Source organism: Manis pentadactyla, chromosome 4 (genome assembly GCF_030020395.1).
Source record: "Manis pentadactyla isolate mManPen7 chromosome 4, mManPen7.hap1, whole genome shotgun sequence".
Lineage (NCBI taxonomy): Eukaryota > Metazoa > Chordata > Mammalia > Pholidota > Manidae > Manis > Manis pentadactyla.
In genome coordinates this window covers 110,757,201-110,783,586 of record NC_080022.1, presented here as the reverse complement: position 1 = coordinate 110,783,586, position 26,386 = coordinate 110,757,201, and the positions used below count along the sequence as shown (strand labels likewise).

At 40.6% G+C, this 26,386-nt stretch overlaps 1 protein-coding gene across 3 annotated transcripts in view; it reads left to right on the top strand.

Moving 5' to 3' along the window:
• Positions 1–23,699, top strand: part of OTUD7B (OTU deubiquitinase 7B) — a 66,158-nt gene extending 42,459 nt beyond the window's left edge. For all 3 annotated transcript variants that reach the window (XM_036900452.2, XM_057500655.1, XM_036900454.2), the window contains exons 3-12: positions 6,053–6,241; positions 8,771–8,998; positions 10,417–10,518; positions 11,309–11,436; positions 16,211–16,323; positions 18,006–18,133; positions 18,443–18,592; positions 19,224–19,338; positions 20,349–20,433; positions 21,417–23,699. In XM_036900452.2, the coding sequence (XP_036756347.2) occupies positions 6,053–6,241; positions 8,771–8,998; positions 10,417–10,518; positions 11,309–11,436; positions 16,211–16,323; positions 18,006–18,133; positions 18,443–18,592; positions 19,224–19,338; positions 20,349–20,433; positions 21,417–22,625 (2,447 nt within the window). In that variant the 3' untranslated portion in view covers positions 22,626–23,699. The remainder of the gene's footprint in view (positions 1–6,052; positions 6,242–8,770; positions 8,999–10,416; positions 10,519–11,308; positions 11,437–16,210; positions 16,324–18,005; positions 18,134–18,442; positions 18,593–19,223; positions 19,339–20,348; positions 20,434–21,416) is intronic.
• The last annotated feature ends 2,687 nt before the right edge of the window (positions 23,700–26,386 follow it).

Sequence of the window (26,386 nt, the reverse complement as noted above, 5' to 3'; positions counted from 1 at the left end):
AACATGATACTGTACATAAAAAACCCTAAAGACTCCACCCCAAAACTACTAGAACCGATAGTGGAATACAGCAAAGTTGCAGGATACAAAATCAATACACAGAAATCTGTGGCTTTCCTATACACTAACAATGAACCAACAGAAAGAGAAATCAGGAAAACAACTCCATTCACAATTGCATCAAAAAAAATAAAATACCTAGGAATAAACCTAACCAAAGAAGTGAAAGACTTATACTCTGAAAACTACAAGTCACTCTTAAGAGAAATTAAAGGGGACACTAACACATGGAAACTCATCCCATGCTCATGGCTAGGAAGAATTAATATCATAAAAATGGCCATCCTGCCCAAAGCAATATGCAGATTTGATGCAATCCCTATGAAACTACCAGCAACATTCTTCAATGAACTGGCACAAATAATTCAAAAATTCATATGGAAACACCAAAGACCCCGAATAGCCAAAGCAATCCTGAGAAAGAAGAATAAAGTAGGGGGGATCTCACTCCCCAACTTCAAGCTCTACTATAAAGCCATAGTAATCAAGACAATTTGGTACTGGCAGAAGAACAGAGCCACAGACCAATGGAACAGACTAGGAATCCAGACATTAACCCAGACATATATGATCAATTAATATTTGATAAAGGAGCCATGGACATACAATGGGGAAATGACAGTCTCTTCAACAGATGGTGCTGGCAAAACTGGACAGCTACATGTAGGAGAATGAAACTGGACCATTGTCTAACCCCATATACATAAGTGAACTCAAAATGGATCAAAGACCTGAATGTAAGTCATGAAACCATTAAACTCTTGGAAGAAAACATAGGCAAAAACCTCTTAGACATAAACATGAGTGACCTCTTCTTGAACATATCTCCCCGGGCAAGGAAAACAACAGCAAAAATGAACAAGTGGGACTATATTAAGCTGAAAAGCTTCTGTACAGCAAAAGACACCATCAATAGAACAAAAAGGATCCCTACAGTATGGGAGAACATATTTGAAAATGACACATCCGATAAAGGCTTGACGTCCAGAATATATAAAGAGCTCACACGCCTCAACAAACAAAAAACAAATAACCCAATTAAAAAATGGGAAGAGGAACTGAACAGACAGTTCTCCAAAAAAGAAACACATATGGCCAACAGACACATGAAAAGATGCGCCACATCGCTAATTATCAGAGAAATGCAAATTAAAACTACAATGAGGTATCACCTCACACCAGTAAGGATGGCTGCCATCCAAAAGACAAACAACAACAAATACTGGCGAGGCTGTGGAGAAAGGGGAACCCTCCTACACTGCTGGTGGGAATGTAAGTTAGTTCAACCATTGTGGAAAGCAGTATGGAGGTACATCAAAATGCTCAAAACAGACTTACCATTTGACCCAGGAATTTCACTCCTAGGAATTTACCCTAAGAATGCAGCAATCAAGTATGAGAAAGATCAGTGCACCCCTATGTTTATCGCAGCACTATTTCCAATAGCCAAGAATTGGAAGCAACCTAAATGTCCATCGATAGATGAATGGATAAAGAAGATGTGGTACATATACACAATGGAATACTACTCAGCCATAAGAAAAGGGCAAATCCTACCATTTGCAGCAACATGGATGGAGCTGGAGGGTATTATGCTCAGTGAAACAAGCCAAGCGGAGAAAGAGAAATACCAAATGATTTCACTTATCTGTGGAATATTAGAACAAAGGAAAAACTGAAGGAACAAAACAGCAGCAGAATCACAGAACTCAAGAATGGACTAACAGGTACCAAAGAGAAAGGGACTGGGGAGGATGGGTGGGTAGGGAGGGATAAGGGGGGGGGAGAAGTAGGGGGGTATTAAGGTTATCATGCATGGGGGGGTGGGAGAGAAGGGAGGGCTGTACAACACAGAGAAGGCAAGTAGTGATTCTACAATATTTTGCTATGCTGATGGACAGTGACTGTAAAGGGGTTTATAGGGGGCACCTGGTATAGGGGAGATCCTAGTAAACATAATATTTGTCATGTAAGTGTAGATTAGTGATACCAAAAAAAAAAGGCAGTTCCTGTGTGGTAACCTGCAATGAGTTCTACACAAGGGTATAAAGGGCATATAAAAGTGTAGGCAAAGGGTCTGTTTGTGTTTATACAGAGGATCAAAGCCTAATTGGGCTACCCCGAAAATGAACTAAGATATGATATGAAAAAGAACTTCCAACATCAGCACTCTCTGGAAGACTCATGCCAGAAGATGATCATTAAAAAACCCCAACAAAGATCCATGCACTGCTTCAGGTGTAGATGCACTCATCCCACCAGTTCCTGGACTTGCCATGGGAATGAAGAAGGAGATATCTAAGCTGGCCTGTGCATACAGTAAAACAACAAATTTGACTGGATCTATACTGTTGGAACTCAGTCAAGAATTAGGAGAAGTGCAAATTGTAGCACTCCAAAATCTTACAACTACAGACTATTTACTGTTAAAAGAACATAAGGGATGTGAACATTCCCCAGGAATGGGTTGTTTTAATTTGTCTGATTTCTCTCAGACTGTTCAAGTTCAGTTGGACAATATCCACCATATCATGGATAAGTTTTCACAAATGCCTAAGGTGCCTAACTGGTTATCTTGGTTTTACTGGAGATGGCTGATAATTACAGGTATGCTTTGGTTATGTAACTATACTTCTATTATGTTAATGTGTGTGCACAATTCAAGCAGTGGCTTAAAACCTATACATGCTGAAGTTACTCTACAAGAAGATATGTCAAAGAAATAATCAATCTTCCCATGTTTTCTTCTGCCTGCTACTTCTATAGCTTTTCTTCTTCCTTCCTAATTACAACCCTTAAATAGAATTCGTGCCTCATATCAAATTTACCGATTAGCATAATTCTTCCAAGTGGTAAAGATACCTCAAGACAAATGCTGGGCCTAGAAGCTACAGGGCATAAATATGCAAAGAAATAAAAAGCTAACCATTTCAAACAATAAGGCTTCTCTCTCACTTACCAACTTTACATTTCCCTGTATGGCCCCGGAAGATGACTGGTTAGCCAGAGACGGGTAAGATTCCTCAAGGGAGGAACAACCTAAGACAGGCACAGTCACAGGGGGGCCATCAGGTGAGAAATTGGGGATCAACAGAGGTGAGGCTTAGAACCTCACCCCCCCTGTTCTGACAGAAATCTTCTGCATACGTGGATGTTTTATTGCCCTTGTCTAGCTTGGATTAACACATAGTCTACAGGCACACACCTGATCATCTACATTTGCTCTCTTACAACACTAAACTGTTTTCTACCTTTATCTTGTATCAACCTACCACTTCAGCATTTTATTAAAAATAATAATAATAAAGAGAGAAATGTGGTATTCACATATAAATCAAGTATAAAAATCAAATGAGTATTCATATTTGAACTGACTGTTTATAGTTCATAATGCATGAGCAAAACCGAAAGTTTCTGTGATAACTGCCCTTGTGCTGTTCACCATGTAACTTATTCACTATGTAAGAATTTGTTCTCCATGTAAGAACTTGTTTGTTATGCCTCCGAAGATTGGAAACTGACGAAAATTAGGCTTGGGGTGGATTAATGATTGTGCATTGAGCATTGACTGCCGTATACAGAATTTTATTGTTGTTAACAACCATTTGATCAATAAATATGAGAGATGCCCTCGCAAAAAAAAAAAAAAAAGTAGACACTTCCAATTGTAAAATAAATAAGTAACCGGGATGTAATGTATAGCGTAAGGAATATAGTCAAAATATTGTAACAACTTGGTATGGTGATAGCTGGTACCTAGAATTATCATGTATATAAATGTTGAATCACTATGTTGTACACCTGAAACTAATGTAACACTGTGTGTCAACTACCCTTCAATAAAAAATAATTATCTACAAAAAAAAAAAAAAAGTTAACTCTGGTTGTAGTGTAAAGAACAAAGTTGAAAAGGGAGAGATTAGTAGAGAGACTAAAGAGCCCCCTCCCAAAGCACCAAAGACCAGATAAAGATTATGAGGACCTGACTTGGGGCAGTGACAATAAAAATGGACAAGAAAGAGTAGATTAGAGAGATGTTTCCAGGGTACAGACAGCCTGAGGATTGACTAGATAGGGAAGAGGAGGAGGAGCAGGATCTGAGGAGCAAGGAGCTGAAGGTGACTTAAGTTCATGGTGTGGAGGAAGTGTGACAACATTGCTGTTTCAGGGAGTATAGGGAGAGAAGGAGAAAGTGTTAGGAGGGAATATAATGGACAGTCAGTTTGGACCAGGTGATTGTTAGAAGAACCTGATTTTAAGTTGCTTAGCAGGCAGTTGGAAATACAGATCCAGTGCTCAAGACAGATATCATTCATTCATTCGTTGAGTCAGGACAAAAGTCCTCTATTCTTCAACAAATGTTTATTGAATACTTACTGCATGTGAGGTTCTAGATGCTTGAACAAAACACAGCAAACATCTCTGCCCTGTTGTTCTAGTTGGGAGAGATAGTCAATAAACAGTAAACATAATGACCAAGTAAAATATAAGGTGTATTATAAGGTGTTAAGTGCTGTGGAAAATGGTAAGAGGAATGATGAGGTAGGTTGTGAAGTTTTAAAGGGTAGTCGGGGTAGGCCTTATTAAGAATGTGACATTTGAGCAAATACCTGAAGGGTGAGGTGTAGATATATTGGGGAAAGAGCCTTTCAGGCAGTGGGAATAGTTAGTGGAAAGGCCGTAGGTGGGGGCAGTCTTAGCATGTTCTAGGAGCAGCGAAGAGGCCAGTGTGACTGCAGCAGAGTGAGCAAAGTAATGGACAAAGGAATTGTTCAGAGTAAGTTCATCAGGCAGGGATGGTTAATACAGCTTAACTGGAGAATTATAGTGACAATATATAACAGCAGCAGTAGTAAATACATATATAATGCTTTCTGTGTACCAAGCATTGCTCTAAGTACTTTTAATTTGTTTAATCTTCATAACAGCCCTATAGCGTTATCTCCCCTTTCATAGACAGGGACATTGAAGCTCAGAGAAAGGCTGGAAAGGCCAGGTCATAGAAAACCTTGAGGGTCAGGCCAGAGGAGCCTAGGTTTTATTCTGTACGCAGTGGTAAGCCATTAAAGATTGCAGTCTTGGAACTGAAATGGTGAGAACTGTGTTTAGAAAGATTCTTTAGGGTGGATTGGAGGTGGGACACTAGGTGATAGGAGCTGAATTAAGGTGGTGGCAAACGGAATAGAACATGAAGTGTGAACAATTATGCAATATGTTATTTGTTGAATAATTTAACAAATATGGGGGGGCCTTTGTAGAAACATTTATTATGTTTCTCTTCACAAGGGTGAAGGCAACAGAAAAATTTATCATGACAAATGTACCATTTAAGGTCTTTTCTTCAATAGAGTAGTGTTTCTTAAATATGGGGGGAGTTAACAATTCTCTTTGACAATCTGATGACAACTATCAGCTCTTTCTTCAGAAAAATGCACATACCTATAACTTTGTTATGTAACTTCAGGTCATTTAGAACACCCTAGAGCAGTAGATGGCTAAGAACGCTCTGGATCTCAGAACTGGGAGACCTGGGCTTGAGTCCTGCTGGCCGTGGTGCAAACTAGCTTTGGCTTTGGCCAAGTCACTCTACTTCTTTAGCCTTCACGTCCTTTATCTGTAAAATCTGTCCAAGTGCTGGAGCCCCTCACTGTCTCTCTGCGTCTTGAGTATAATCCTGTATAAAGGCCGCCTTCAGATACTGTGAAAGAAATAGAGGAAGGTTACTAGGTCTTTGAGGGCTCTTTCAGTTGAGAGACACAAAGTTTCTATGCTCATGGAACTTAGGAAATAGACAATAATAAAGAAATTGTGGTATTTCAGAATGAAGTGCTCTGAAGAAAATTAAAGCAGGGTAAGGATAAAGAATGACTGAACTATACACAAGTATATGCTTGCTAGTTTTGGTCTGATGGTAAGAATGGTTGTTCTGTGTCTTTCCTCAGTTTCCCTGTACCCGGGTGCCCAGTTAACTTTGTGATTTGTCTCCTGACAGGAAAGAATTGGGATGTGAGCGCTGCCCTCAGTGATTTTGAACAGCTACGTCAAGTACATGCTGGGAACCTGTCCCCACCCTTTAGTGAAGGGAGTGGTGGGTCGAGGGCCCCTGAGAAAGGGTTTCCTGACAGAGAGAACACTCACCTTCCCCGGCCCACCCTCCAGCGGCAGGATGACATCGTTCAAGGTACTGGGGGAGCTGAGGCATGTTTCTGTGTACAAAGTAGAAAGGAAAGGAAGGACTGCTAAATGGAGGCAGAGGGTTCGGGGATCTGTTGGAGAGGATTCTGTTCCTCACCCTTCTCCCCAGCCAAACTGATGGGCAGTGGCCTCATCTGTTCAGATGCTGAAGCCCCTCACTGTCTCTGTGCATCCTGAGTGCCAGCCTGGATAAAGGCCTTCCTCAGATACTGTGAAAGGAGTAGAGGAGGGAGGATGACAATCTAATTGTTGAGATAAAGGTAGAATTCAAAGAGTCACCACCATCTACTTCGGTGGAGGGCATTTCATTAGTATTTATCAGTATCTATCAAAGCTTAAAAATGCATATATGGTCTGATTCAGCAATTTCATTCTAGGAGTTTATCATATATGTATGCATGTGGGTGTGTGATATATATACTTAAATACATACATACGTACATACATAGATACATACATATATGTAGTGTATAGCTTGATGTTAAAGCTTGAAAACAACTTTTAGTGTCTATTACTAGAGGAGTAGTTAAATAAATTATAATCATCCATATTGTGGACTACTCTGGAGCCATTAGAAAGAATTAGGTAGAACACGATGTGTTGTTTTGGAAAAATCTATTGAGCAAAGTAAGATGTAGTACAGTTTATATAAAAGTTTATATACAGTTTATATATTGTGCTCCATGGTTCTAAAATGATTTTAAAAACTGTATGTGCTTCTGTGGGGATAGAAAATTCTAGGATACAGAAGTTTCCTCTGGGGAAGGGATAAAGAATTTTGAATGAGAGGGAGATTTCTTTATAACACTTTATACCTCTTAATAGTACAGTTCGCCCTAGAACTGCAGGAGTTTGAACTGCTTGGATCAACTTACATGGATTTTCTTTTTAAATTTTTTATTAAGGTGTTATTAATATACACTCTTACGAAGGTTTTGCATGAAAAAACAATGTGGTTACTGCATTTACCCATATTATCAAGTCCCCACCCATACCCCAATGCAGTCACTGTCCATCTGTGTAGTAAGATGCCATACAGTCCCTATGTCCCTTCTCTGTGCTACACTGTTTTCCCCGTGACCCCCCACACCATGTGTGCCAATCATAATACCCCTCAGTACCCTTCTCCCTCCCTCCCCACCCGCCCTCCCACACCCCTCCCCTTTGGTAACCACTAGTTCCTTCTTGGAGTCTCTGAGTCTGCTGCTATTTTGTTCCTTCAGTTTTGCTTTGTTGTTATACTCCACAAATAAGGGAAATCATTTGGCATTTGTCTTTCTCTGCCTGGCTTATTTCACTGAGCATAATGTCCTCCAGCTTCATCCACTTACATGGATTTTTTTCAGTAAATATATTGGAAAACTTTTTGGGGATTTGTAACAATTTCAAAAAACATTTTATTTTCTCTAGTTTACTTTATTGTAAGAATACAGAATGTAATACATGTAACATAACAAAATATGTGTTAATTGACTGTTTAGGTTATCAGTATGCTTTTAGTAAGTTTTCAGGGAGTCGAAAGTTATGTGCAGATTTTCAACTGTGCAAGGGGTTGGCTTCCCTATGCCCTGCATTGTCCAAGGGTCAGCTGTATTTTGATTTTTCATCATGGGCAGATAGTACTTTTTAAATTCCTTAAAAAAAAAAGAGTTTAAAAAATTATATCACTGTAAAATAATTTAATATACCTCCTGACTTACTTTGTGTATCATCTGTGGCAAATATTGGATTAAGAACTGCTACCTATGATTTTTAGCTCCTTTGATAATTTTCGTATAACTCAAGCCATGCCAGTGAATTGTAATACTACACTGAACAAATTATGATCATAGTGGAATATCTGCCAGGGAATTTTAAGTGCTGTGTATTCAAAACAAGTGAAATTTGGGGCACTATCTGCATTACTGTCTTCTTCTATAGCATGTTAAATAAGCATTGACTATACCTACACATTTCTGATAAACATGAACATCGAGAAAAGTTGTAGGAAATAATGTAAATAAAATGTTACAGATGGTTGATAAGAAATTTTTTGAATGTGTAAGATTTGTCATTAATTTTCTATAATGGAAATCTTTTTCTGCATTTTTTTAAGAGCCTACAAATTATCAGAGAGATTAGTTGACTCAGGTTAGCCAAATGAAATCCTATTCACTTTTCCTCCTCCTCCCGTCAAATAATGACCAAGTTGCCAAATGAATGGATCCCCATTACATTGGGAAATGGAAGTGGAAGGACCGAGTCATGGGAAGAAGTTCAGACAAATTCCATAAAGGGTAGAAACAGAGATGTAGATTTGGTGTTAATGTGAATGCCTGCAACAATACCACTTATTATATTTCTCCGTTGGTATTTGGCTTGAGAAAGAGGGTTGTGAAATTGGCAACCTGTTAGACTCACAGTTTCTCCTGACTGAAAGAGGTAACCCTTGTGAAGAGGTAACTATCGCTACGTGAGTGGGAAGTTCTCTGAGTGAGCTCTGTATGTTCTAAGGTGACTCCATTTCTCCTTGCAGAGAAACGCCTGTCTAGGGGCATCTCCCACGCCAGTTCCAGCATTGTTTCCCTGGCCCGGTCTCATGTCTCCTCCAATGGTGGGGGTGGGGGAAGCAGTGAGCACCCCCTGGAAATGCCCATCTGTGCCTTCCAGCTTCCAGATCTCACTGTGTATAATGAAGACTTCCGCAGCTTCATAGAGAGAGACCTCATTGAACAGTCCATGCTGGTTGCTTTGGAACAGGCAGGTCAGTGAGTGCTTCCTTTCCTGTGTTCTTCCCTCTGCTCTGCACCCATAGGCAGCCAAGTGGAGGGGTTCGGCTTGTAGCTTCCGGTCCAAGTGTATGGTCTGATTGCAGTCAAAGTCAGCGGTCAGTCAGGTAAATGTGTATTGAGCTAAGTGCTTCTTCATGTTAAAGAAAGGACACAGAGTAGATACTTTGCTCTGGAAATTTCCTGTTTGATAGAAAGGAAATCAGTATGTACGTGAAAGGCCTCAGAATCAATACCTAAAAACCGATACATGAAAATATTACAAATGAATTATAATTGATGCTGAAACACCCTTGTGAAGAGAGAAAGAACCTATGCTGTAGGTGATGTACAGTGGTGATTAAAAGTCACATTTATTTATATGAACCTTTCCCAAAATATTTACCTTTACACTTTGTCTTAAATTATTGTTAAGATTAGTTAATATGATGGGATGAGGCAGCTGGGAGTTCTGAGAAAACTAGTCGGATATTAAAAAATTCCCATGGAAGAAGGACTAGGGAGTAGGAAGCAGGGGCACAGAAAGGAAGCCTTGAATTTTCATTTTGTACCTTCTGTACTCATCATTGCATCTATTTGTAGTCTTCTAAGAAGTTAGCCAGTTGTCTGGTTAGTGAGATTGTAGGCCAGTTTATCTTTCTGTGGATTTTTCAGTAACTGAAGAAAACTTTTAAGCATCATTCATAAAATATTTTTCTCATGTAAGTCATGGATTGGCATTTATGAGATGATTTACAAAAGTAAGACTCATTTTCTTGGGGGTTTTATGTACTTTGTCATATTGCTCATGTGTTTAGTCGAACCACGTACATGCTGACATGCTAACTGTATATATGCAGGTGCTACTTGTGTGACACTTTGAATGTATATATACTTCGGGTTGTTTTTCTTTACTGAGGGTGGATTTGTGCTGAGCATTGTTACAGTATTTACTGGTTTTTCTGACCAGAGTTAAGAATCAGAGCCAGAACAAGTAGCCAGGACAGATTTCCACCTATGACCTTGACTGTATCATCTAACCTAAGGTTGACACTTCGGACCAGATAACTCTTTGTTGTGTGAACTGCCTTGTGCATTATAATTACGTTTATCAGCTTCCCTGGCCAGGAGCACACCTACCAGTTATGACAGCCAAATATATTTCTAAATACTGTCAAATGTCCCCTTGGGAACAAAATTGTCTCCACTTAAGAACCACTGATCTAACTAATTGTGTTCACCAAATTCTGATCAACTAGATATAAGAAAAGAAGATATAAAGAATAATAGAGTGAAGGTTTTATTCTGGATAGACTTCCTAGAGGAGGCAAATTTGGAATCTATTTTAGAAATAGGGAAATGGGAAGGGCTTTATGGATAATCTGCTTCTCTCCCTTTCTTCCTGTTTCTGTAGGGCGTTTAAACTGGTGGGTGAGTGTGGACCCCACCTGCCAGAGGCTGCTTCCTTTGGCAACTACTGGAGATGGAAACTGCCTCCTGCACGCAGCCTCTCTTGGTGAGTCTTGAAAGTGGTCCCCATTACCTGGCAGGAAGAAAGCAATAGAAGTAAATCTCATGTGCAGGACTTGATCTAATCAAACTTGATCTTAGGCAGAAGTGATGGTTCAAAGCAAGGTTGTATGTGAGTTGTGTGAGTGTGCATGTGCGTGTGCATATGTGCCGGTGCAGGAGTTGGAAGAGAATCCTGGCCTGGTTTTTCAGTCTTATTCAGAGAGTACATGGAGACCACAGGGTTTAGCATAGGTCCCACTTTGACAGCTGAGCCCCAGAAGTAATAAGCAACAGGGGGCAAACAGTATATGGCTATATGTATGTATATATAATTCTACTTAATATTTATTCCTTTGGTATATTAAAAGGATATGTTTTCATCAGTCCTTTTTTGAGACTTGTTTACTTCAAATTATAAAGTCTATAATTCAATATATTATTTGCTTTGGCTTTTAAAAAAGTCCCCATTTTCCAAGTATCCCTCAGTCTTTGATGCTGATTGCCATGTGCCAGACCCATCTTCTCTGCTGCTTCTCTGTTGTTAGACTTAAATCAGGAGTAAGGGCTTCCTTTCTGGAGTTTATAAGATGAAGTCTATCCCTGACTTTCAAGTTCTCAAGGTTTCTGAACCTCCAGAGTAGGAGCATCTTTTTCTTAAGTATCTTTACCCTAAGTACAGCCAGGGTTTCTTTGAACCTGGGCTTTAGCCTGATTTCCTTTATACCAGGGTCTGTGTATCATAATTAAGTGGAGTTGAGTCAAGGTAAGGTGTCTTTTATGTTTTCTTGCCACAGGGATGTGGGGTTTCCATGATCGGGACTTGATGCTGCGGAAAGCTTTGTATGCACTGATGGAGAAGGGAGCCGAGAAGGAAGCATTAAAACGGCGCTGGAGGTGGCAGCAAACACAGCAGAATAAAGAGGTGAGGGCAACATCTTGTTTCCCAAAGTTTCCTAGGGGAAATGCTCAGTGCCTGCCAGCAGGAAATGTTTCTAAGTGCTTAGGTCACTGCTAACTCCTCTTGTTATCTTGGAAATTATAGAAAATACAGTTAACACCATAGGGTAGATGCTTCTGATGTAGTCATGACATCTGGTGTGGGGCAGCTGACACCTGTAGAGGATGAATCTAACATTGTGCTTATCCTGACAGGTGCTCAGTAAGCCTTTAGTGTCAGTCTTGCAAAATGAGATATGACAAGTCCATAGGATTTTAGTATTGTTTTGTTTGTTTATAATAAGGCTAGACCAATTTTTAAGGACTATGTTTTCAACTGTTATAGAAATGTAAATGCTTGAAACTTTTTTTTCGCTGTTCATATACTCTGTTTAAAAATTTTAAAAGCATGCCTGTTTAATTGAGTTTGAATGGTACTTCGCGGGTTTAGCATAGTTTAGCATTGAGGCTGCTGTTGTATCAGAAAGTAACAGTGGACTGATTGTACTTTTCAATCAGGGGTTGGGCAAACTCATAACCCATAACAGAGGTTGGTCTACGGGCCAAATCCCACCGTTTTTGTAAAAAATTTTATTGGACTACAGCCCTGCCCATTCATTTATATGTGTATGTTTATGGAAGTGCTTTCCTGCTCCAGCATCAGAACAGAGTAGTTGTTTACGGCCCAGGAAGCCTGAAAGATTTACTGTATAGCTCTTTACAGAAAACATTTGTTGACCCCTTCCCTTTAGTAATGACATTATTTACATAGACATAATGGGTCTCCCTGTTTCCTTTTCCCCTGGTTCTCTCTCTGTCTTCTGTGTTTATCTCCTGCTCTTTGTGTATATATGTTTTTTTGCCATGTATATGGCTGGATGTTTCTGGCATTACCATGGGACTATCCCTTCAGAAACTTCCCTTTTTCTGTCCATCTTCTTTCTTTTGTCCCTTTATTGCTTTGTTGTTACAGGCCACATATATATAGAACTAAGAGATTTTTTTGTTTTAGTTATTAGAATTTTATGTCCTAGAGAATTCAAATATGTAAGTAGAATATGTTCTGTTTCTTTCTCAAAAACAAAGAACTCCTTAAAATTAGGATGATACTAAGGTCAGAATCCAGTCTGATCAGCCAGTCTGCCCCCAGAAGATTCCTGAGGGAAATAAAAGCACAGGGGCAAGGCCAAGTAAATGGCATTCTTTTTCACCTCCAAACCCTGTGGCACACCTTGTGGAGAGCTTCTTTTGCCTGAGCTAGAGCCAGCCTAGAATTTGCATTTTTCACTGTTGAATTCACACCATACCTGAACCTTAAATCTGACCACTCCAGAGACAGGAAAAGCCCAAACTAGAGCATGCTAGCTTTTAAGTAGAGGTGACAGCAACAGTCAGAGAATGGATGGTACCCAATTCCAGCTATTAAATTGTAGTAGTTACTATTTTAAAGGTGGGGTTTGATTATGATGGTATTTAGACAGGAGACACAGAAATTCCCATGTTTTATTCTTGGTCAGCCACTTCTTCCCTCTCAAGGTTCTCAGTGGAAATACATGCATAGAGAATAGTGGCTATCGAATGAGCAATCTTTTATTCCCTTTGTTTATAGTACATTGAAAGTTCCATACTGGAAATATGGCCAAATAATTATCTTAGCTCAGACCATTCATATAGCATTATACCCCACTTTGGGAGTTGGAGTGGGGGAAGAGGAGTGATGGACTGGGGTGCTTCTTTTAGCCAGTATCAAATACCAAACTAACTAAAATGGTTCTGATATACTGGGCCTCCTTGTGGGTTTTTTTTTAATTGAAATATAGTTTATATACAAGATTACATTGGTTTCAGATGAACAACTTAGTGATCTGACAATTATTTTCATTACTAAATGCTCACCACAGTAAGTGTACTTACCATCTGTCAACATGCAAAGGAATTACAGTATTATTGGCTATATTCTCTATGCTGTACTTCCACCTCTGTGACTAATTTATTTTATAATTTTAAGTGTATACCTCTTTAACTCCTTTATGTATTTCATCCATCCAGCCACATCCCCCTCCCTTATGGCAACCACCAGTCTGTTCTTTATGTTTATGAATCTGTTTTGTTTTTTTTTATTTTTAGATTCTACATACAAATGAAATTATATGGTATTGGTCTTTCTGTGTCTGACTGTTTCACTTACTGTAATACCCACTAGGTCCATCCATATTGTTGCAAATGGCAGTATTTTGTTCTTTTTTATGGCTGAGTAATATTCCATTGTGTACATATGCCACATCTTCTTTATCTGTTCATCTATTGATGGACACTTAGGTAGCTTCCGTATCTTGCCTGTTGTAAATAATAAGCTGTAATAAATGTAGGAGTGCATATATCTTCAAATTAGTGATTTCAAAAAAAGTGTCTTACAGACACAGAAGTAGAATTACTGTATTGTATGGTATTTCTATTTTTAGTTTTTTGAGGAACCTCCATATTGTTTTCCATAGTGGCTGCACTAATTTACATTCCCACCAACGGTGTTTGTTGTCCTTTTGATATTAGCCATTCTGACTGGTATGAAGCAGTACCTCACTGTGGTTTTGATTTATATTTCCCTGATGATTAGTAATGCTGGTCATCTGTATGTCTTCTCTGAAACGTGTTTATTCAGGTCCCCTACCCATTTATTATTTTTATTTTTATTTTTTTGTATTAAGGTATATGAGTTCTTTATATGTTTTAGATATTAGCTGCTTATCAGATAACATCATTTGCAAAATTCTTCTCCCATTCTGTAGGTTGTCTTTCCGTTTAATTGATGGTTTCCTTTGCTCTGCAGAAGCTTTTTAGTTTGATGTCTTTTCACTTCTTTATTTTCACTTTTGTTTCCCTTCAGGCCTTCTGATTTTGTTTTGAAATTACTGGTGAAACCCATTAAGAGCATTTTCAGGCTAGAAGGGATGCACCACCTAGTGGCTGTGTGTGTATAAAAACAGGAAGTAGAAAAGGGTGAGAGGAAGAAAAGATTCCTCCTGTGTGTGTGCATCAGTGACCATGTATCAGAGTGACTAGAGCATCCCACATATAACTTGTGCATTGCTCTTTATTTTCAATTGAAAAAAGTTGTGATAATATTTTACAAACTGAAAATAGCTTTGTCATTTTTTTGTATTAAAGTATAATAGGTTCACAACAGCTTTTTAATTTGTTGAATTTGTTCCTGATGCCTTCCTGTATCCAGTGTGATTCTTTCTGCTCTGTCAGTGTGTATCTAGGTAGTGTAAACTCATTTTAATACTAATTAAGCCAAATATAAATTAATAAGGTAGACTTGTCTCCCAAATTATATATATTCTAAAGCCCCTATATTAGTTTCACTCAGCATGTATAAATTACTGATTATATAGTAGGCACTAGGCATATTGCATAACATGGTTCCAGCCCTTAACAGTAGTAGGAGATAGGTAAATATATAATTGCAACAAAGTAACAGATTATAACTTCCATGATAGAAGTCTGTATAGCAGTTGAGGAGGGAAGACACAAAGGAAGGAGTGGCGTGGTCATTCTACCAGAGAGATTTAGGAAAGGCTTCTTAGAGGAGTGACATTTGAGTTATCTCCTGACAGTTGAGAAATTGTTCACCAAATAGATAGGGAGTGGGCTGCTCCAGGCAGAAAGAACAGCCTACACAAAAGCCCAGACCAATGGTACATTCAAGGAACTCCAGCTAATCAAATTACATATTAGACTAGACAGATGAGTAGAGGCCAGGAAGTGGACTTTGTATGCAATGCTTAAGGAGTTTGAACTATATCTAGTTGGTAATGACAGTTCTTAAAAGAAGTAGCAGGAAGCAAACATCAGATTTTAAATGTAGGAAGATCTTTCTGGTAGCATTGTAGAAAATGAACCAGAAGTGTTAAGACTAGAAGGAGTAAAAGCATTGCAGTAGTTCATGCTGTTGACTAAAGGGATCCAGGTGTTGGGTAAGTGAAAGAGAGGAGTCTTAGGTGACTCCCTGGTTTTCAGCTTGGGTATTTGGGTGTTATTGCTATTCACTAAGGTAGGGATATAAGAAGGAGTGGGTTTTGGAAGAGATAGGTGTTCAGTTTTGTGTAGAGTTTGAGGTAGTCCTAGGCAGGTGGCAATCTTCAGTAGGCAGTTGAAGGGAATATAGAAATTAAGAGAAAGTCTGAGCTAGAGAGGGACATGTTAGAGTCCCTTGAATATAGATGGCAGTAGATGAGTTTATGGAAGCAGAAGAGATCACCCAGAAGGAACCAAGGCTAAAATTACTGACACAACACCAGTATTTCTGGGGTAGACAGTGTTTTGAGAGGTAGGAGAAAGTAGTACTGTGGAAGCCACAGGAGAAGAAAGTTTCAAGAGGAGATTAAATGCCACATGAAAGTTAAGAAAGGGGAGAACTGAAGAGTCCACTAAATTTGGCATTAGAAGATTATCATCCATTATTATCCAGGGTCATTTAGTAGAAGTGATATGTGGGGGATGAGGGGTATAGGCTGGAGGGCAGACATAGAAGATAGACTTAAGTGGGTTGGAAAATAATAGAAAAAGTGTGAGAAAGATCAGACTATTCTTTCATGGATTTTAACTATAAAAGGGAGAAGAGATTTGGTTTGTAGTACAAATTGTGAGCCAAGTGCTAAGAGAATAGGGCATGGGGTAATGTGAGTGAGTTGGGATGGCTTTTGTCTCACGAACCTAACCTCTACTTGCTTGATAACCCCTGCCTATCTCTTACACAGTCAGGACTGGTATACACAGAGGATGAATGGCAGAGGGAATGGAATGAGCTTATCAAGCTTGCCTCAAGTGAACCTCGCATGCATTTAGGTACCAATGGAGCCAACTGTGGTGGGTAAGTATGGCTAAGTGAGGAGTAGGCAGGCATCCTTACTGAGTCCTCAGTACCCAAAATGCCCTGCTAAGAGAATGTTAGAAGAAAAGAGAGGAACCATGGCAAAGTCACAGAACGTGTAAAGGAACTACAGTTAGTTCAATATTGCTGGAATACAGAGTATGTAGTGCAGAATGATAGATGTGACTGGGCAATCCAGATTTTTGTGTGCTGTGCTAAGGTTTCTCTTGTACCTTGCTAAGGAATTAAAATTGTATCCTCTTCAGACTTTGGCAAACTGCAGAAGAAATGACCCAGTTTCCTCAATAAATAAATAGCAAGGAAAATAAAAAGGGAGAGGGAATTTAATCTGAAAGACACTTAGGAGACATATCAACTAATTGGAATGCATGGACATTTATATAAGACAGTTGGAGAAATGTGAACAATGTCTATTTTTGACTATAGCTAAATTTTTGAAGTGTGATATTAATGGCATTGTGGTTGCTTTTAAAAGGAGGCCTTCTATTTTTTAAAGATAGAAACTAAAATGTTTATGAATGGAGTGATATGCTGTCTAGGATTTGCTTCAAAGTAATTGGGTGGGGTTGGGGTAGGGGCTGATAGGGAAACAGATCAAGGTCTAGGTGAGATTGACCATGTATACAATTGTTGAGTCTGGGTGATGGATACATGAGAGTTAGTATAATATTCTTTCTAATTTTGAATATGTTTAAGTCTTTTTAGAATCTTCTGTAGTAAAAAGTTAAAAATTATTGCCTACCCAAACTTTATTGTGCCTAAGAATAATCTAGGAGGATTGTCTAAAATGCCAATTTCTGGACCTTCACCCTAAGGAAGTCCAGTTAAGTTGGACTGATTTAAGGCCCAGAAATCAGCATTTGAAGCAAGCACCCAGTGTTGAAGAAAAAACATTGCTTTAGGGAATGGGAAGCCACTGAATTGGGAGTATAGGAGTGGTAGGACCAATTTGTGTATTTGAACACATAGCAGAGTGGACAAAGAATTGGAGGACACTGAGACTAGAGGCAGTTGTAGTAATCCAGAAAAGTGAGGGCCATTGGTTTAAACAAGAGTGGTGGATTACAGATAGCCCAGAGGAGACAGATGCAAGAGATACTTAAGAAATGGAATTGGTTAAGCCAGGTGATTAACTGAAGATGAGAGATAAAGTATAGTAAATATTACACAGATTTCTGATTTGATTACTAGGCAGACGGTAAGGCTGTTCTTCAAGTAAAGGAAGATAGGAGCAGGAATTTTTGTTTCTTTTCTTTTTTTGGTAGGACATGGTGAGTATGATATGTGTGTGGTTGTAGTAGGTACATAAGATGAGGCTACATGGTTGTGTGTGGAGCTCCTGGGTAGAGAATAGGGGAAGAATGTTGAACAAGGTGGGTACTAAGGGAAAGTCCCTCCTGATTCCTACCACTACTTAAACCTTAGAACCTTCAAATCTCTCTTCTTGGATTTCCCCATCTGTGAAATGGGAGTAGAAACAGCCATGGTAACATAAAATAATCAATATTTCCAATCTTGAGTGGCATCCTTAAGACTGGAAATCAGAAAAGGACATTCTTCTTTTTCCTGTTTGCAGAACAGGTCTTCAGGGGTCTCATTTTGTTTTCTTCGCCCTCCCTTCCACTGCATCCCTTCCTCTCTCTCCCCTCCTGCAATTCTAGGGTGGAGAGTTCAGAGGAGCCTGTGTATGAGAGCCTAGAAGAATTCCATGTCTTTGTCCTTGCCCATGTGCTTAGGAGGCCCATCGTTGTCGTGGCAGACACCATGCTGAGGGACTCCGGAGGGGAAGGTGAGTCAGCCAGTCCTTACTCCACCAGGAGTATCCCTATTTGCAAAGTAGAGTCTTTGGCCAAACACTGGAAGGAGGGCAGGAAAGGGGATATATAGACTCCTGGAGAAAAAACAATTAGAACAGTGCAAAATTCTCAAGAGATTCAGATTAAAGCAGCTGGGATTAAGGGATGAGGCTTCCTAGGAGAGAATTACTACTTACCTGGGGTTAGAATGAAAGCAGGGACTCAATTGGTAGAGTGAGGTAAAGGGGTTGCCCATTAGGTAAGAACAGAGCTTTAATAATAATCTTCATGGTTTCCTGCAGCATTCGCCCCTATTCCCTTTGGGGGAATCTATCTGCCCGTGGAGGTCCCAGCCAGCCAGTGTCATCGCTCCCCTCTGGTGCTCGCCTATGATCAGGCCCACTTTTCTGCACTTGTGTCCATGGAGCAGAAGGAGAGTGCCCAGGAACAAGGTGCTGAATGCAGTGTGTGTCACTTGTGTCTTTTGGTCTGCTTTATTTTTACTTGAAAACCAAAATAAAAGAGAATGTAGGAGAAAAGAATTAAGTGACAAGCAAGCCCAGGCAGCACATGTTGATACTGTGTTTCTAAGCTGTAAGATATACCAGGGTTCTAAACTTAAAAAACAAACAAGCAATTAAAAAAAGAAAGTTTGGGAAAAAAAACACAGTAGCCTATATTCCCTGCTCCATGTTCTGGAGTAAAGAACATACATATTAAGGTCATAGAACCTTCCAAATAATGCTCTGTAGTATCTGTCTCAATAATGACTTTGAATCCCTGAATCCACCTTAACTGGCAAGAACATCATGAGTGTTAGTTGACTGATGGTGGGGAGTTGTGGAGATTAGTGGGCTAGATTGTGTGCTGGGTAGTAAGGGAAAACCAACCTGTTAATTTTTAATGCCAGAGTAACTGACATACTAAGTAACATACTAAGTAACTGACAACGAACTAAGAAGTGACTGCAGTTAGAGGCCTGTGGTATGTTTCAATCTCTTCTTCAGTGAAGTCAGTTTGTGTTCAGTTGCTTGCATCTCTCTTCAGGGAGACTCCTTGATGATGTGTTTTTTTCCTTCTCAGCTGTGATCCCACTTACAGATTCAGAGCATAAGCTGCTGCCCTTGCACTTTGCTGTGGACCCTGGAAAGGGCTGGGAGTGGGGAAAAGATGACAGTGACAATGTCCAGTTGGCCAGGTGAGGGAGGCCTAGCGTTTCTATCTGCTTTGTAGTTGCAATCTCTTCCACAGTGTCCATCTCTTGTGAACTTTTCCTCAGCTCAGAGACAAGACAATCACATCCTGGCTTCAGTGTCTTTGGGAAGATGGAGAGATGGGAGACAGGTCATCAGGTCTCTTCAGGCATGCAAGCTGTTTTTTCCTCCCTGTGAAAGAAATGGGAATCCTGGGATCTCAACTTATTCTTCCCTTACAATATGAAGAGTGTTCTTGCAGTGGTACATCCCAGAATCCCCAAAAGAGTGATCAGAAAAATCAAGATAATCAAATTACACTTTTTCTACAGCCCAAGTGAGAGGGGTTTTAAAAAGTTGACTAAAGTAGTTTGTTCTAGATTTTTGCCCTTCTGGAATTTAAGCCGCAAGAAAATTGTGTTCTCCCTCACCTCCCAGAACTTGAGTTATTTTAGCCTTTTTCCTGCATCCCTCCACACTTCCTATGGAGAGTACATGAGCTCCTTCTTTACCTCTAACCAGTGCTTCCTTCTTTGGGCTCCTGCAACTGGGACCTAACCAAGAGGGTTTGGTTTTAAAACCCAGAATTTAGGGCCTTTTAGATAAGTTCTTGACTAATTATCAAAAGCTCCTCCTTTTAAATAATATTCAAAATGATAACATAATGGATGTTTATAGTAGCCTATTTTCTGTTTATTGTTTATAGTGTCTATTTTCCAGACACTGTGCTGGGACCTTTCCAAATACTATTTTAATCTTCACAAAACCCTACAGGATAAATACTATTATCTATACCCATTATCGACCCCAACTGAGTTTCAGGGAAGTTGAAGTGGCTTGCTCAGGGTCATAAAGCTTAGTGACTGGTAGAGCAATGGCTCAGAGCCAGCCCTGGGTCCCCACCTGAGTCCCAAGGTATGTAGCCCTCTGCCACCCTACCTCCCAACAGGATTGCAATGCTTTGTTTTTTAAAGGTCTGAGTACTTTTTAAATTCCTTTTTTTTCCTTTTCACAGTGTAATCCTGTCCCTAGAGGTCAAATTGCATCTGTTGCATGGCTACATGAATGTGAAGTGGATCTCAGTGTCCTCCGATGCACAGGTGAGGACTTCTTCTACCCCACCCTTGTTTGTCCTCACTTTTAGCAACAGGGAGAACGAGATCTGGTGGTGGTCTCCTTTTGAATCTCTTCTGAGTGGCGGTTTAAGACTCAAGGTTAGGAATAACTGGAAAATATCAGATAAGTCCCAAAATACTTTTCTTCCTCCCTTTCCACCTGTTAGTGCCCTCTGTTTTTCACATTCCCTGTCTAACCAAGCTTTGCTTTCTGATACTAGGACACATTCTTCAAAAAAAGTTTTCTAGACTTCCTGTTGAACATGAGAATGTCATTATTTTGTCCCACGCCCTCTATACATAGACCTCTGTGTTGGGTACCAGAACAGCTTAAAGAGACAGAATAGCTTAAAGAGCTCCTAGTCCAGTAGGCTGTGAGGATATCACCATATCCACAGAATAGGAACACAAGAGCAAGGGCAAATTGATGGACTCCAATGCTGAATGTCTAAAGGTTGAGGGGATGCAGAATGGTTAGACTTAGTTGGGGTCAGTCAAGATGTCCTTGAAATTAATTTTGGGTAGCATTTGGCATAGGGAAATTTATAATACAAGACATTCTAGTGTCTGTAGGGGCCATGTATTGTATAGTTGCTCATTGCTCTAGAAGAGCAGTCAGGCTTCATTTTGTTGTCTCCATGTTACAGAAAGGTATTAAATTACAGGAGCTGAGATAACATATTAAAGATACAGCTTTTTCTGGTCCGTGGGAGAGCTGACTGGAACTGGGGAAGGACACTCTTGGGTGAAGCATCCCCCATCACGACAGCAGCCCTTCTCTGGAAGTAGGCAGTCAATCCATAGATGGAGTTCATAGAGTGTTATCACCTCTCTTCCACATGGGTAATTCCAATAGCAACGGCTGCAGGAGCACTAAGCCAGATGGATGGGCTAGAGGTCCCTGAGGGCTTCCCTCAACCCGGACAGTTACCACGGGTAACTTTCAACCCTGTTCTTGTCTCTTTTAGGCTCCCCTAGCCCAGCCAGAGTCCCCCACAGCCTCAGCTGGAGATGAGCCCCGGTCGACGCCTGAGTCTGGGGAATCAGACAAGGAGTCAGTGGGCAGCAGCTCTACCAGCAACGAGGGCAGCAAGCGGAAAGAGAAGTCGAAGCGAGATCGGGAAAAGGACAAGAAAAGAGCAGATTCTGTGGCTAACAAACTGGGCAGCTTTGGCAAAACCTTGGGTAGCAAGCTCAAGAAGAACATGGGAGGCCTGATGCACAGCAAGGGTTCTAAGCCTGGAGGGATGGGAATGGGCTTGGGGGTAAGCAGTGGCACTGAGACACTGGAGAAAAAGAAGAAAAACTCACTGAAGAGCTGGAAGGGTGGCAAGGAGGAGGCAGCTGGGGATGGGCTTGTATCTGAGAAGCCCACATCTGAGTCTGTTGGCAATGGAGGGAGCAGGTATAGCCAGGAGGTGATGCAAAGTCTGAACATTATGAGGATTGCAATGCAAGGGGAAGGGAAATTTATTTTTGTTGGAACCCTGAAGATGGGTCACCGTCACCAATATCAGGAGGAGATGATCCAGCGCTACCTTTCTGATGCTGAGGAAAGATTCCTGGCAGAGCAGAAGCAGAAGGAGGCAGAAAGGAAGATCATGAATGGAGGGGTAGGGAGTGGGCCTCCTCCAGCCAAAAAGCCAGAGCCAGATGGTGGGGAGGAACTGCTGACTGCCCCCCAAGCAGAGTCCAAGGCAATGGCATTCTCTACTGGCTACGCTGGGGGCTTTACTATCCCTCGGCCTTCTGGGGGTGGAGTCCACTGCCAGGAACCCCGGAGGCAGTTGGCAGGGGGTCCGTGTGGGGGGGGGCTACCACCATATGCTACCTTCCCCAGACAGTGCCCTCCTGGGCGACCCTACCCTCTTCAGGACGGCATCCCTTCTCTGGAGCCAGGCAGTCACTCCAAGGATGGAGTTCACAGGGGCGCACTGTTACCACCCACCTTCCGCGTGGCTGATTCCTATAGCAACGGCTACAGAGAGCCCCCTGAGCCAGATGGATGGGCTGGAGTTCCCCGGGGGCTTCCCCCAACCCAGACCAAATGCAAACAACCGAACTGCAGCTTCTATGGACACCCTGAGACAAACAACTTCTGCTCCTGCTGTTACAGGGAAGAACTGAGGAGGAGGGAACGTGACCCAGGTGGGGAGCTGCTGGTGCACAGGTTCTGAATGTGAGAGCCTCAAGGCAAAGGGGCTAAACAAAGAACGTTAAACTCAACTAATTGGCTCATCAAGACCCAGCCCCCATGTGGACAAGGCAAATACAGAAATGTCTGTAGGAACCTGGTTAGGAACTTTTAAGTGTGTGTGCACTGGAGAGCTGCCAGGCCAGCAAGAGCAGGTCAGGGCTGGGTGGTGCCTCGAGGGCTGTACTTGTCCGCTATGGATCTTGATGGGATTGAGGAAGTACTAGGAGGGGAAAGATGGTCTTACTACCCCTTGGGTCCACCCAGGACCTAAGGGAAAGCAGTAGGGGAGGGTTTTATGTGTGGGGATGGGGAGGTGGGCAGAAGTCTTAGGGAGAAACAGGCAAAGGAGTTCCTCAGTCAGTATAAGAAAAAACAGACCAAAGTTCTTATAAGTTGGGGAATAAGCACATGGTAATGGAGTTGAGAGTGTGGAGTGAAACTGGGAAATTGGGCAAATTTTCTATTGATTGGAACTAAATAGAAATTAGGGTTGGATAAATACTTCTTACTGAAGGATCTGGAGAGACAAGGCAGTGTGTGCTCATGGGTGCTTACTAGCTGGGGAGTAGTTTAAGTCAGTTTACTGAAATGGGAAAGGGAGGAACTTAAAAGGTTTCCTCTTAAGTTTTGTTTCCTTCTAAACAGCCATCTGTCATCTGTTCTAGTTTGAGAGAAGATTGCTTGATTGTCCCATCTTTTCCTCATCCTTTTTGAGGACTGAGCTCAGCTAAGGATGTGATTTTTTTTCCTAAGATTTTAATTTTATTTAAAAAGAAAGTTCCGTGGGGAAGGGAAGAGAGTAGTGAGAAAAGCAGCTGTGTGTGTTGATTTTTCTCTAGGTAAACTGGTGCAGAGGTGATCTTTTTAAAACTACTTAGCAATTAGCACACATTGGGTTTCAGAGCGCCATGAGAGGGGTGGGCGAAGGATGGACCTTTGGCTAGACTGTTTCAAACAAAACCAAAAACCTAAATATAGCACTACCATCCTCTGCTGCTGTGTTTCTGTAGGAAGCAACTGCTTTTTGGCTTTTTTTTTTTTTTTTTAAGAAAAATATACAAAAAGACCCCAGCAAGCAAAAATGCTTTCAAAATGATTTTTTTCCTATTTAAGTGATTCTCCTTCCTCTTTACTGTTGGAGAATGAACTTAACATCCTGGCTTCTTTTGTTAAGCCATAGCTGACCTTAATCTGTGGTTAGTTTATTAAAATAATTAAAAATACTTTGTAAGAAGAGATATTTTTGATAATAGGACTGATGTTGAAACATGGGGTAGGGTTGGGGCAATTTATAAAAGGCAGGTAGAGATATATATTTTAGTGAACTATAGCCACAGATCACAGATTACTCCCAATGAGCTGATCTGTCTGGATTTCCCCTTTTCCCTGATCCAACCCTTTTCCCAGGGGATGGGAGTGGGCCTGTGGACACAGTATGGGGAGCTCCTTTGCATTTTGCACAAAGCACAAGTCTGGACAGCGTATGCTCTGGCCAGCACCATTTCTAAGAGCTTTAAACTGGAGGACCTATCCTGGGCCAATTTCACTTTCTCTTTAAATTTTTTTTTCTGGGAAAAAAAACCCAACTATGCAATTGTAAACACTCCTGGGTACATATGAAGAAGGGGAATAAGTGTACTTAAGTGTCCAGAGTGTTATTGGGTTATTTTTCTGTACATGGATTTCTCTTGTATGTACTCACAACCCACTCCGTGGAATGTAATCCCCACATTTTGTCTAAGGCAGACATGGGTTGTTAGGTATGTGTTGTTAGGTATGTATGTGTTGGGGGTGCTTGTATTTGCTATGTTGCTTTTGCCCAGTCAGGAAAGTTGTCATCCCATTTCCCCCTGGTAACAAAGCCAGCGAGCATTGGAACTGTTCAGTTTAGAAAGGTTCCTTTCTCCTCAACAAACTTGAAAGTCATTTATTTTTCAACTCTGATAGTCTGCTAATTTAATTATTTCCTGTGGCTATTAATTCTTAGGCTTTTAATTGAAATAGCGTTTTTAAGAAGTAGCGAGGTCAATGGAGATAGGTTCCAAAAGAGGGTGCATATATATTTCTGGGCATGGCTGGGACTAGTATGAGATGAGCACTCCCCTCAGGTGCAAAATTTAAGGGGTACTGAAAAACTCAGCAATCAAGATCAATACTGTTTTAAGGCAGTATTTCTAGAAATTAATGAAAAAGAATGTATAATGAGCAAATCTTAAAGACAGGATCCAACAAGACGGATTAGGGTGAGAGAAATAAGACTGAATTGAGCAAGTATGGGGTTGAATCCTGTCTTTATTTAAAATTTTGATACTTCATTCATTGTAGATTTTTTAATATTGATCTTGATTTTCAAAAAATAGTGCATTAAAATAGTATCTTGATTACTGGGTTGGTCATCTTTAAGTTTTGTGCCCAAGGTGAGTACCTTGCTCACCTCACTGTTTCTAGAGTCAGCAAAACACTGGTGAGACCACCACCTCGTGAACTTCCATCCCCTAAACATGCACCCAAACAACAGGTAGCGTAAACTCACCCCAAATTTGCACAGCTCACCTAGCTTTTCCACGGGCAGCCAGCTATATTTTAGGATTCTGGCCTGGACCAGTAGGAATGGAGATAGACCAGGGGTTTTCCCAGAGAATAAAACCAGGAAAGTTTTGATTCTCCACTGGACTGCTGTGTTTGGATTTAATCTGTTATTAGAGTCTAGTCAATAACTTGTTTTTAAAAACTAAGGACAAATGAACAAAAATGGAAACCTTGTATCATATTTGTTTTTGTTTTGATTTATAAATTAACTAATCCCAATTAGTTTGACCTCTTTTCAAATAAAAAAGGTGGAAATTCAGGGTGGTGGGGAAGTGGCTTAGGAGTGAGTATGGTAAAAGAGGGCTTTATTTAGGCCCTATAGCTTTTCATTAAGAAATAAATTAATTTCTAATTTGGGAGGGTAACTATTAAGGCATTATAAACCTCCATTCTAAGGATGAGGGACCCCGAGTCAATGAATGTTTTTCTATAGGGATGAGGAAAGTTTGTTTTATCCTTTGAGGAGGCTGTGTGGAATGTGGGGGTGAAGGAATATTGCTTGAGAAATGAAAACAGACTCAGGGTGGTTTGTGGTATTTTGGGAAGATGAGGGGGTGGAATAGGCAAGCCTATGCAATTACTGTTGTGAGAAGAGAGGAGAGGAGTACATGACATGCAATCAAAATGAGCAAAAATTCCTTAGTTAAGGCAAGGTCTGTGAGTGAAGGGGGAGGTAGACTTCATATCCCTCACTGAGTGATGGTATCATCTCTCAGGCTTAAATAAGTGCACTTAGTTCTTTTAATCCAGGGAATTGGGGTATGTACTGAGGCTTTTATTGGAGAGGGGAAATTTTCAGGGTTCTTATTTTTTCTTTTTTGATTTAAGACAGTACTACCCCTACACCCTACAATCTCCACTCCAGCCCTGATGGAGCAAGTACACTATGGGCAAGGCCTCCAGACTCTTCCCTTCATCTATGCTGGTTTTATTGAGAGTTATAAGACTTAACCAAAAGTTTTCCCCTCAACTGGATTCTGTCAACAAAAATAAAAAGATTATATCAAAAAAGTTTTTAAGATTTGATCTCTTCATGGAGTGGGGGATGGTGTTCCACTCACTGCTGCACAGGGCCTGGGAGGCATCCTCCCTCTCCTGTTGGCTCACTTTCTTCTCAAGTGAAACTAAAATTCAAAGACCAATAAAAACAAA